At 41.3% G+C, this 12,359-nt stretch overlaps 1 protein-coding gene across 1 annotated transcript; it reads right to left on the bottom strand.

The window, feature by feature from the left end:
- Window positions 1-10,302: 10,302 nt before the first annotated feature.
- On the bottom strand, window positions 10,303-11,033 carry LOC144704398 (ethylene-responsive transcription factor 3-like). The gene has a single exon (XM_078576816.1). It carries the CDS (start codon window positions 10,952-10,954, stop codon window positions 10,490-10,492), a length of 465 nt encoding a protein of 154 aa, XP_078432942.1. The 5' UTR covers window positions 10,955-11,033; the 3' UTR covers window positions 10,303-10,489.
- Between the last annotated feature and the right edge of the window lie 1,326 nt (window positions 11,034-12,359).

Below are 12,359 nucleotides of genomic sequence, written 5' to 3'. Positions count from 1 at the left end.
CATGTGGACGGATATGCTTTTGTGGGTCCACTAACCTCCATATCACACCGACGGTTCTCTCTCTCCATATCTGATGACCTTCTCTCTCTCTATCTATCTATCTGTCCCTCTCTCTCTCATTACACTGTCGCTCTTCATATCTCTCTCTCTCCGTATCATCTATCTCTCCCCCTTATCTATCTCTTTCTCCCTCTGCTAACTCTCTCTCTCCTCTGGTAACTCTATATCTCTCTCTGTGATTACTCGTCCCTATCTATCTATCTATCTTATTTCTGTCTCCGATTAATCTATCTCTTTCTCTCTTTGATTATCTGATTAATTTATCTCTCTCTATCTAAATATCATGTCTCTATATCTAGCTTTTTATCTATCTATCTAACGAACTAACTACTGAACTCTCTATGTGTCTATCAATGTATTGATCTATCTCTGTATGTCTATCTATCTATCTATATCCATATGTCAATTTATCGATGTATCTCTGTGTGTCAATCAACTCATTGATCTATCTCTCTATCTCTCTATCTCTCTATCTCTCTATCTCTCTATCTCTCTATCTCTCTATCTCTCTATCTCTCTATCTCTCTATCTCTCTATCTCTCTATCTCTCTATCTCTCTATCTCTCTATCTCTCTATCTCTCTTTCTCTCTATCTCTCTCTCTCTCTATCTCTCTATCCCTCTCTCTCTATCTCTCTCTATCTCTCTCTATCTCTCTATCTCTCTATCCCTCTCTCTATCTCTCTATCTCTCTATCTCTCTATCTCTCTATCTCTCTATCTCTCTATCTTTCATCACTCTATCTTTCTATCTCTCTATCTCTATCTCTCTCTCTCTATCTATCTATTTCTATCTCTCTATCTATGTATCTATTTCTATCTCTCTATCTCTCTACCTATCTCTATATCTCTCTCTATATATCAATCTATATTTCTCTATCTATCTCTCTATCTCTATCTCTCTATCTCTCTATCTCTCTATCTCTCTATCTCTCTATCTCTCTATCTCTCTATCTCTCTCGCTCTAGCCGCCGAGTTTCGGCCTCCCGTACTGGCGGCGGCCTTTCTGTGGGGCAGAGTCGAGCGCCGCCCACCATTAACGCGTTTGTCGTGTTAGAGAGAGAAGCTTAGAGAGAGGTCAAACGTGGCCGCCGCGTCTTGAAATTGAAAATAAAAAATATTGTACGGTTTCCCCTCTCTTCTCTTTGTCTCTAATCTCTATCAACGTCTTTATTTTCTCTCTTTCCCCATCTATGCATCTCTCTACACCATCTGTTTGTCTAGCTTTGACATTCCATTTCAACTCATCAATCCACACGCATATATCTCTCTCTCTGCACCAAGAGTTTCTTCATCCTTTTTATTGAGAAATGCACTTAAATTAATGTTTTCTTCTACCATCTATGTATCCAACCATAAATCCATAGGTGTTCCACCCTCACCCCATATCTCTTACTCTAGAAACAAACATCTCTCATGTTAACCCATGTTTAATCATCTATCGATCTCTCTGTGCCATTTTAATTAGAAATGCCCATAATGGTATGTTTTTTCCATCATCTCTGTATCCAACAATCAATCCGAGGATCTATTTATCTCATTATCCATCGATGTTCCACCCTCACCCCAAATCTCTGACTCTAGAAATATACATATCTCATGTTAACCCATGTTTAATCATCTATCTATCTCTCTGTATCATTTTGATTATACATGCCCATAATGGTATTTTTTTTTCCACCATCTCTGTCTCCAACCATCAATCCGATCAACTATTTATCTCTTAATCCATAGACGTTCCACACTCGCCTCATGTTATCCCATGTTTAATCATCTATCTATCTCTCTGTACCATTTTCAATATACATGCCCATAATGGTTTGGTTTTTTTTCACCATATCTATATCCAACCACCAATCCGATGATCTATTTATCTCTTAATCCGTAAGTGTTCCACCCTCACCCCATATCTCTTATTCTAGAAGCATTCATATCTCATGTTAATCCATGTCTATTCATATATTTTTGTACTATTTTAATGAGATATACCCATAAAGGAATGTTATTTCTTTCATCTGTGTATCCAACCATCAATCAGATGTCTCTCTTGATAGTTCAGTGTATGTTCATCAATCTCTCTGTACCGTTTCAGAGACATGCCCATTAAGGTATGTTTTTATCTACCACCTGTTCATCCAATCATCAATTTGATGATTGGATGAACAGGCGGTAGATAAAAACATACCTTTATCTATGTATCTGTCTCTCTATCATCCAGAAGTATGTGTCTCTCTCTATCTCATGCTACGTGCTACCACGTGAGCAAATATGGCTGTAAAGGTGCCACGTGGCAACGTGCGGAAAACGGAGACTTTAACGCCATCAGTCAACGTCAGTCTCCACTAAGATTTTGGCGGCTATTTTTTAGTTTTCCTTTTTTTACTTTTTCTTCTCCTGGAGTTGACGTCTGAATCATATCATGTCATGATGAAAAAAGTGAAATATGGTTTAAAAGGACTTTTCCCTCTTTTCATCTCTCTCTACAGCCACTTTCTCTTTCTATGTCTATATATCTATCCCTCCACACCTGTATCCGTCTCTCTAGAAGTTTAAATCTGCCTTTACATCTGGATATACATGGAACCATGAATGCATATCGATACATCTGCATGATGTATATCTCTACATGTGTAATCTATTGATCTAACCATTATACATCCATCTTTATCTATATAATGTTTGCTTAACCCTTTTTAAGCAATGGATGAATACACTGATGTACCCATGTCTATATCTCTATGTATGCATCTATCCATGTTATTTGTGATGTCTGTCGCTCCACTGCACGCATGTATATCTAGTAGTATTCATCTGTAAATCTATCGCTATAACATTTATTCTATGTTCACATTTTTCAATGATTTCATGCATACAAATATACAATGATATACTCATTTCTATCTATCTATGTATTCATCTATGTATCTATCTGTCTATCATGTCTATTTATTTATGTATTCATATATGTACATACTTATCTGTCATGTCTATTAATATACATCATGTTTATCTATGTATCTATGTCTCAGTCATGTGGATCTACCATTCTATCTCCTTATTTATATATCTATCAGGTTTTTCTATCTAGCTGTCATGTCTATCTATCTCTCTATCTTTTTTTTGAAGAACTATATCTCTATCTATTTAGCATGTCTATCTATAAACTAACTATATAGCATGTCTATCTATCATGTCTATTTCTCTATCTATCTATCTATCTATCTATCATGTCTATTTCTCTATTTCTCTATCTATTATGTCTATTTCTCTATCTATCTATCTATCTATCTATCATGTCTATTTCTCTATTTCTCTATCTATCATGTCTATTCTCTATCTATCATGTCTATTTCTCTATTTGTCTATCTATCTATCTATCTATCTATCTATCTCTCTATCTATCATATCTATATTTCTATAGATCTATCTATCGTACATGTCCACGTATCAGGACCGACATATCCACGTGTGGCTCACCATGTCTGACGTTTTAGAGAGAGAAGAGGTGGAGAAAGGCGGCCGCCGCACTCTGAAATAGCGACCATCACATCAGCTATCCACGTCAGCCACCGAATAATCCCACCGTGATGAACGGCGGGATGGACCCCACGTCATCCTCCAGATAACTCGTCATTCCGCTACCGACAATAATAATAAAAATAATAATATCCATCCAAAACTATATATTTATCTAAATTTCCCCCCTCAGAATATTCTTATCTATTCATGCATTTTATCAAAACCAAACATCTGAGATCTATCTTCATATAAACGATAATCCATCGATATGGTTCAATCCATCCAATGGTGTATCTATCTATCCAGCAATACATGGACATATCCGTCGGTTCTTCCATCGTTTCATAATCTAGCTGTACATCCATCTATCCATCAGACGATCCGTCTATCTATCTCTCTAATTATCTATCTTTCTATCCCACTGTGTATGTCTCTCTCTTTCGAGTTGCAAAGCACTCTCTCTCTCTCCTCTCTCTATCTCTCTCTCAGGTCTCTCTCTTTCTATCTCAAGATATCTTCCTCATACAATCTCTCAGGTAGTGTATCTCTTTATCTTTCTCCCTCTCTCACGTTGTCTATCTCTCTCTCTAGTTCATCTCTCAAGTCGTTTATCTCTCTATTTCTCTCTCTCTCTCTTTTCATCTCTCGAGTCGTCAATCTCGCTATCTCTCTCCCTATCTCACGTCGTCTATGTATATATCTCTCTCTCTTTTCATCTCTCAAGTCGTCTATCTCACTATTTCTCTCTCTCTCTCTCTTTTCATCTATCAAGTCGTGTATATCTCTCTCTCCCCCCTATCTCACATCGCCTATCTTTCTCTCTCTTAGGTCGTCATTCTCCCTCCATCAAGTCATCTATCTCTCTCCCACCCTCCCGTCGCCTCTCTCTCTCTATCAGGTCAACAAACACTCTTTTTCTCTCTCTATCAGGTCAACAAACGCTCTCTCTCTCTCTCTCTCTCTGCCAGGGCCGCCCTAAGCGCCGCCCGCCATTAAAGTGTTTGAGAGAGAGATATAAACGTGCTAGAGAAAGAAAGTTAGAGAGAGATCATAATTGGGACCCAGTGCCACGTTGACACATATGCGGACATATCGGACGGCGGTCCCATCGTTCGTCCCTTACTATAAACGGTGCGATGAGAGCCACGTCCTGGCCGAGATTGAAACATATTATTTTTTAATCGGAAACTTTTTCATTTGTTCTTTTTTAAAAAATCTAATAATTTCAAACACGTTCACGTGTTTAAATAATGGCATGCCACGTGGAAACGTGTCGACTTTAATGCCTCAAGGCAAAACAATTGCCACGTAAGACTAAGCCAACGATTTTTTTATTTTTTGTTTTTTATTCTTTATCTCTCGCTCTCACTACCTATATTTCTCTCTCTTTCAGTTTCTTTCTCCTCACTGTCTTTCTCCCATACACATCTTTATATATATCTCTCTCTACCTCATCTATTTGTTAATCCATGAAAGTTCATCAATTTATCAACCTATAAGCATCCATCTATCTCTCTATACCTCCATTTGTTTATATTATTTTAATATGTCCATCCTTCTATTTTAAGATAACACATTTTAGACTTATCTATGTGTCCAACCATCAATCTGATGATTTGTATATCTGTCTCTTCCCCCCTAAAAGTAGTTTCACTCAATGGTTACATGTATCCTATACTCGTGAGATTTAGCAGACCGAATTAAACTAAGTCCAAAGATTCAATCTAAGATAAGATAAAGATATACTCCCAGGATTCAATCCACATAGAAACATAAGTAATTACTAAAAACTATCTTTGATTATAGATATGAACCAATATGTATATTTTTCATGTGGGAATGGAGATCTTACATTCAATCTAAGACATGAAAATTTGTTGCTTATTATATTTGATTATAAAGAAGAACCATTGAGTACATATTTCATTTGAGGGACAACGATCTTACTAACTACATTCTTCATCTTCTATCTCTCTCTCCCTCTCCTCTTGTTCTTGAATACTTACACTCGTATACATATCTCTCTCTCCTTATCCTCTTGCTCTTTAATACTTTCACCCATATATCTCTCTCTCTCCTCCTCTTATTGTTCTTCTTTAATACTTTCATCATTATCTCTATCTTCTTCTCATCCTCTTGTTCTTCTTAAATACTTTCATCATTATCTCTATCTTCTTCTCATCCTCTTGTTCTTCTTCAATACTTTCATCATTATCTCTATCCTCTTCTCATCTTCTTGTTCTTCTTAAATATTTTCACTCATATTTCTCTCTCTTCCTCTTCTTCTTCTCTTCAATACTTTCACCCACATCTCTCTCTCTCCTCTTCTTCTTATTCTCTTTAAATACTTTCACCCATATCTCTCACTCTCCTTGTTCTTCTTAAATACTCTCACCAATATGTCTCTCTCCTTCCCGTCCTCTTGTACTTCTTAGACACTTCCACCCATATCTCTCTCTCCTTTTCCTCTTCTTATTCTTAAAAACGTTCACCCATATACATATACATATACATATACACATACACACACACACACACATACACATGCACATGCACATGCACATGCACATGCACATACACATACACATGCACATACACATACACATACACATACACATACACATACACATACACATACACATACACATACACATACATACACATATACATATATACATACAATATTTAAACATATCTTCTTCCATTCTTGTTTTTATCAACTCCGTTGTCCCACGTGTATCGATATATATCCTTCTCTTCTAGTTCTTCATTAGAACTTTCTCCCACATATATATTCCTTCTCTTATTTTATTCTTCTTAAGTACATTCACCCATATTTATATATATATATATAATTATCCTCTTGTCATTCTTCTCTCTTTCTCTCTCTTCCATAAATTATCTCACCTACATATTTTTCCGAAGCACTTGTGAATGGATATGCTTCTGCAGGCCCAACGTGCCTTTCTCTCTCTATCTCTAGCCAACGATCCTCCCGTTTTGGCTTCTGCCTGGCTGTCGGCAGATCCGGGCACCGCCTTCTTTTACTCTGCCTTTCTCTCTCTAGTCTATCTCTTGCTTTTTCTCTCTATCTCTAGGCGGCGGTCGTCCCCTTTTGGCGGATGCCTGGCTGTCGTCAGATCCGGGTGCCGCTCTCTTTTATCTCAACTTTCTCTCTCTAGTTTTCTCTATTTCTAGCTTTCTCTCTCTAGGTTTCTCTCTCTATCACTAGGCGGCGGTCGTCCTCTTTTGGCAGATGCCTGGCTGTCGACCGATCCAGGCGCCGCCCTCTTTTATCTCTATTTCTCTCTCTAGCTTTCTCTCACTAGCTTTCTCGCTCTATCTCTAGGCGGCGGTTTTCTTGATTTGGCGGCTGTGTGCCTGTCGGGCAGATCCGGGCGCCGCCCTCCATTGACGGCTTTGACGTTCTAGAGAGAGAAAGTTAGAGAGAGGTCAGAGGCGGCCGCCGCTCCTCGAAATTTCCCCCGTTCAATAGATTAATTTAATCCATTTTTAATCGATTTTTTCCCATTGGTTTTAAAGATGAAAACTTTAAACTTCCCGTGAAAGAGGCCGCCAAAAAATAATGAAATTTATTAAATAAAAAGTGGACCGCGGGAAATGCTGCCACGTGGCAACGCGGGGTAACAACGACTTTGAGTTGGTCGGTCAAAGTCAATTGCGATACACGTGCTGGTAGCTATTTTATTTAGGGCAAATTGTCCTGTATATCCCAAGTTTTTCGAAATGTCCGCGATCTATCCCCGGTTTTTTAAAATGTCCGCGATCTATCCTCTATCCGCGATCTATCCTCAGTTTTTTAAATCGTCCGCGATCTATCCCCGTGTTCTAAAAAAACGAGATCTATCCCGCATTTTTCCGACGATGATGTGGCGTCCGACGCGGCATCCAAGTGGGCTGACCGTGATAGACGTGGCATCCAAGTCGGACGCCACGTCGTCGTCGGGAAAAAACCCCACTCTCTCTCCCTCCGCGATCTCTCTCTCTCTCTCTTGCGCGATCGCTCTCTCTCTCTCTCTCTCTTGCGCGATCTGTCTCTCTCTCTCTCTTCCTCTCTCTTCCGTGATCTCTCTCTCTCTCTCTCCTTCTCTCTCTCTGCGAGCTCTTTCCCTCCCTCTCTCTCCGCGATCAGTCTCTCTCTCTCTCTTCCGCGACCTCTCTTCCCCGCTTTCTCTCTCTTCCGTGATCTCTCTCTCTCCCCTTCTCTCTCTCTGCGGTCTCTCTCCCTCCCTCTCTCTCCGCGATCAGTCTCTCTCTCTCTTCGGCGACCTCTCTTCCCCTCTTTCTCTCTCTTCCGTGATATCCCTCTCTCCCTCCCCTTCTCTCTCTCTGCGGTCTCTCTCCCTCCCTCTCTCTCTCTGCGGTCTCTCTCCTTCCCTCTCTCTCTCTGCGGTCTCTCTCTCCCCTTTCTCTCTCTCTGCGGTCTCTCTCCCTCCCTCTCTCTCTCTGCGGTCTCGCTCCTTCCCTCTCTCTCTCTGCCGTCTCTCTCTCCCCTTTCTCTCTCTCTGCGGTCTCTCTCCCTCCCTCTCTCTCTCTGCGGTCTCTCTCTCCCCTTCTCTCTCTCTCCGGTCTCTCTCCCTCCCTCTCTCTCTGCGGTCTCTCTCTCCCCTTCTCTCTCTCTGCGGTCTCTCTCCCTCCCTCTCTCTCTCACTCCGCGAACAGTGTCTCTCTCTCTTCCGCGATCTCTCTTCCCCTCTTTCTCTCTCTTCCGTGATCTCTCTCTCTCTTCCCTTCTCTCTCTGCGGTCTCTCTCCCTCCCTCCCTCCCTCTCTCTCTCCGCGATCAGTCTCTTTCTCTCTTCCGCGATCTCTCTTCCCCTCGTTCTCTCTCTTCCGTGATCTCTCTCTCTCCCCTCTCTCTCTCTGTGTGGTCTCTCTCCCTCCCTCTCTCTCTCCGCGATCACTCTCTCTCTCCCAGGGTTTTTCGACGTGGACGTGGCGTCCGACTTGGATGCCACGTCTATTACGGTCAGCCCAGCTGCCCATTTTGCCGTCCCGTCGGACGCCACGTCAGCATCCTGAAACACGGGGATAGATCGCGGAAGTCTTAAAAACTTGGGGATAGGTTGCGGAAGTTTTAAAAACTTGGGGATAGATCACGTACATTTTTAAAAACCTGGGATATATGGGACAATTTGCCCTTTTATTTATTATTTATTGTTTCCTTGTCGCGTAGAATTAAATTGCTGTGGGCCCTTTGACTTCTGATTTGCCCTTTGACCTATTCTACCTCTATTTTTTTATCTTCCCGAATGGAAAAGTGAAATCTGATTTAAGGGCATTTTCCCTCTCCTCGCCCTCTCTCCACCGCTTCTTTCTCTTTCTACATCTATCTATAAAATCCCTCTACACCTGCATCTATCTCTCTAGACTGTTTATATGTCTATGTTTGTCTATATGTCTATCTATCTATCTATCTGTATGCCTGTCTATATGTTTATCTACCTGTCCATCTATCCATCTTTCTGTCTGTCCAGCTATCTATCTCTGTCCATCTGTCCATCTATCTATCTATATATTTATTTATGCATTCATGTATGTATATATCTGTCTATGCATAACTGTATGTATCTATCTATAATATGTCTCTCTCTATCCATCTATTCGACTGTTTATTATAAATATATATGTATCCATCCATTCATCTATCAATCCACCGATCTTTTCCCATAAACATCCATCCGTTTTCTCATCATATGTAGTCAGTGCATCCATGTACATGTTTTTTCTCTATATCTAACTGCCCATATGATGTCTCTCTCCACACGTATATATCAATATATACACCTTAATATCCATGAATGCATCATCCCAAACACATCTATCTATCTCACTCCACCTACATTACACTTACTTGTTTCCCATTATAGATATGTTTTTTCTACATATCTATCTCTCTATCCTTCTCTTTTAATTCTCTCTCTATCTCATCCGGAGTGCAGTTCTCTTCTTCTCACCGACGATTCTCTCTCTATCTCTCTCCCTAACCGACCGTCCCTCCATTTATCTTCTGACGTGTTAGAGAAACAAAGGATTGCAGTGACGTCATAAGCCGACGTCAGCCATGGAAAGAAGCATTGGCCCCACCCGGAATCGCCATACGGGCCCGGCAGCGGCGGCGGCGGCGCAGGTAGGGCCCGCCGCCACGCAAGCAGATCAACGGACAATCGGACGGTCTTCGTCCCTCGTGATGAACGGCGGTATGGGGCCCACGTCATTGCTGGCCGTCGCCCACCGCCGCCGCCGCCACCGTGGGCTCCACCCTAGATCGTGCTCGTGATTCCGCTACCGACGAATAATAATAATAATAAAATCAAACGAAAAATATTAATTTAAACGAAATTTTACTCTCCCCGTCTCAAAATCACCGACCGATCCGATCGCCTCCGTCTCCTCAATCCTGAATTCGCATTCGAACAAAGTTCGTTTAATTCCGATCGATGCTGTCCTTCCTTGATCCGTTCATCTACAAAAAAAGATCTGATCGAATGAACTTTCTCACTCTCTCAATCGAAGTGCAGAATTTTTTCAGAAAAATTGCTAGATTATTCGTTACTGTTCTTCCTTACAATGATCTGATCAAATCAACATTCAGCTTCCAAGCCGATTCGTCACTGCTCTGATTCCATCCGTTCATCGCCGCGCAACAATCAAATCAAACGAACTCCAGCTCATAATCATCGGACTTCAGGTTAAAAACAGAAGAGAACCGAAGAATTCTTTCATATAAAAAAAGAAAAACCTGCAAAGGTCAATCGCTGCAGTTCCCCCTCGTCCGTTGAGGTAACGACCAAAAACCAGACGAAACGAACTCGGATTTCAAGTTACAGAAGAAAAATCGCGAAAAAAGGAACCGGCGAGGTCAGATCGTGGTATCTACAGATGGATCGGGCTAGGCCTCGATCGGATCGGCGGGAGGAGCGAGGTTGAGATCGAGGAGGGGGCGGCGGAGGGGGGAGGGCGGGAGATCGTCGATCACGGAGCAGGAATCGCCGTCGCTGAGGCAATCTCCGCCGTCGATCTGGCGGTTCTTGGCGGATCTGGAGAAGGCGTCGAAGAAGGCGAAGGGCGAGGGGGCGGGATCTTGGCCGGAGGACTCGACGGAGCTGACCTGGCTGGCCGCGGCGGCGATCGGGAGGGGGAAGTTGGTCTTAGCCTTGGCGCCGCGGAAGTCGCGCGCGGCGGCGTCGTAGGCGAGCGCCGCCTGCTCCGCCGTGTCGAAGGTGCCGAGCCAGACGCGCGTCTTCTTCGCCGGATCGCGGATCTCCGCCGCGAACCGCCCCCACGGCCGCTTGCGAACGCCTCTGAACCGCGCCGGCTGCGCTCCCGCGCCGGGCTTCGAGCCGCGCGGCGCCATGGCTCGGTCGGACGGTTCGGGGGAGGAAGATTCTAGAGAGAGAGAGAGCGCGGGGGAGGAGAGAGAAGCGGAGGTCGGGGAATGGTGGAGGGTGGGGGGAGCGGGTATTTATAGGAAGGCGGGTGGGGCCCCGGGAAGACCGGCGCCGCCGCCTTCTCGCAGCCTTCCGCGGGAATTTTTCTTCTCTCGCTTATTGTTATTTTTTAATTCATTTTGTTGAGTGAATTTTTAATTAAAGTCGGGTGAAATGGGCGTGGAAAGTTACCCGGATTTTCTGATTTTGTTCGTTTTATTCTTATTAATCTACAAGTGAGGATAAATTTTGTTTCTTTGCTGCGTTAAACAAGTTGAATGAAATGGGAATTTTTTTGTTTTCATTCATTTTGTTGAGTGAATTTTTAATTAAAGTAGGGTGAAATGGGTGTGGAAACTTACCCTGATTTTCTGATTTTGTTCGTTTTATTCTTATTAATCTACGAGTGAGGATAAATTTTGTTTCATTGCTGCGTTAAACAAGTTGAATGGAATGGGAATTTTTTTGTTTTCATTCATATTGTGGAGCGAATTTTTAATTAAAGTTGGGTGAAATGGGCATGGAAACTTTACCCTGATTTTCTGATTTTGTTCGTTTTATTCTTATTAATGTACAAGTGAGGATAAATTTTGTAAAATTGCTACGTTAAAAAGGTGATTTTATTTGCTTACATAGTTAGCTACGTCAAATTTTTTGCTCAATTGTTTTGTTTTAATTAATTTAATGCAGTGAATTATCAAATTTGGGGGAAATGGGTGTAGAAACTTACCCTGTGATCCTAATTTTCTGATTTTGTTCGTTTTATTCTTATGAATGGGGAAGTGAGGATTAATTTTCTAAATTGCTACGTTAAATGGCAAGAATTTACCCAGTGATCCTGATTTTCTGACTTTTTTCATTTTATTTTGTGAAAGCGGAATTAATGATTTTTTAAAAATATTATGATAACTTGTTAAAAAAAATGTGTGAAATGGTTAGACCTTACTCACAGATCTATCTTTTATGATATTGTTTGTTTTATTTTTGTGAGAATATACTTACAGAATAAATTTCAAGAGTTATGCTAAAAATATTCGCTAAATACTTTTATCAATTACTAATTAATAAAAGTACATCGAATAGCTGGAACTTACCCAGCCCCTGCTGATTTTCTGATTCTATTCATTTTTTATTGAATTAAACTGTTATGAGAAGATCAAAATTGATAAGCCGAAGGATACTAGTTTTATCTGGAAGTAAAAGCATTACCCGTTTTACTCAGTTCGTTAGTTTATTATTTCAAAATTTATAAAAAAGTAAAATCGAATTAGCAATAACTTTCCCATTCAGAAACCAGGTATACTCTGCATAGCTTAAAACTCCCCGATGATC

Source organism: Wolffia australiana, chromosome 6, assembly GCF_029677425.1.
Source record: "Wolffia australiana isolate 7733 chromosome 6, ASM2967742v1".
Classification (NCBI taxonomy): domain Eukaryota; kingdom Viridiplantae; phylum Streptophyta; class Magnoliopsida; order Alismatales; family Araceae; genus Wolffia; species Wolffia australiana.
Note: the sequence above shows the minus strand (reverse complement) of the source record. Positions and strands in the feature narration are given on the sequence as shown.

Bases quoted from the DNA above. Each gene is read 5' to 3' on its own strand.
- LOC144704398 (XM_078576816.1), bottom strand. From the start codon at position 10,954: ATGGCGCCGCGCGGCTCGAAGCCCGGCGCGGGAGCGCAGCCGGCGCGG.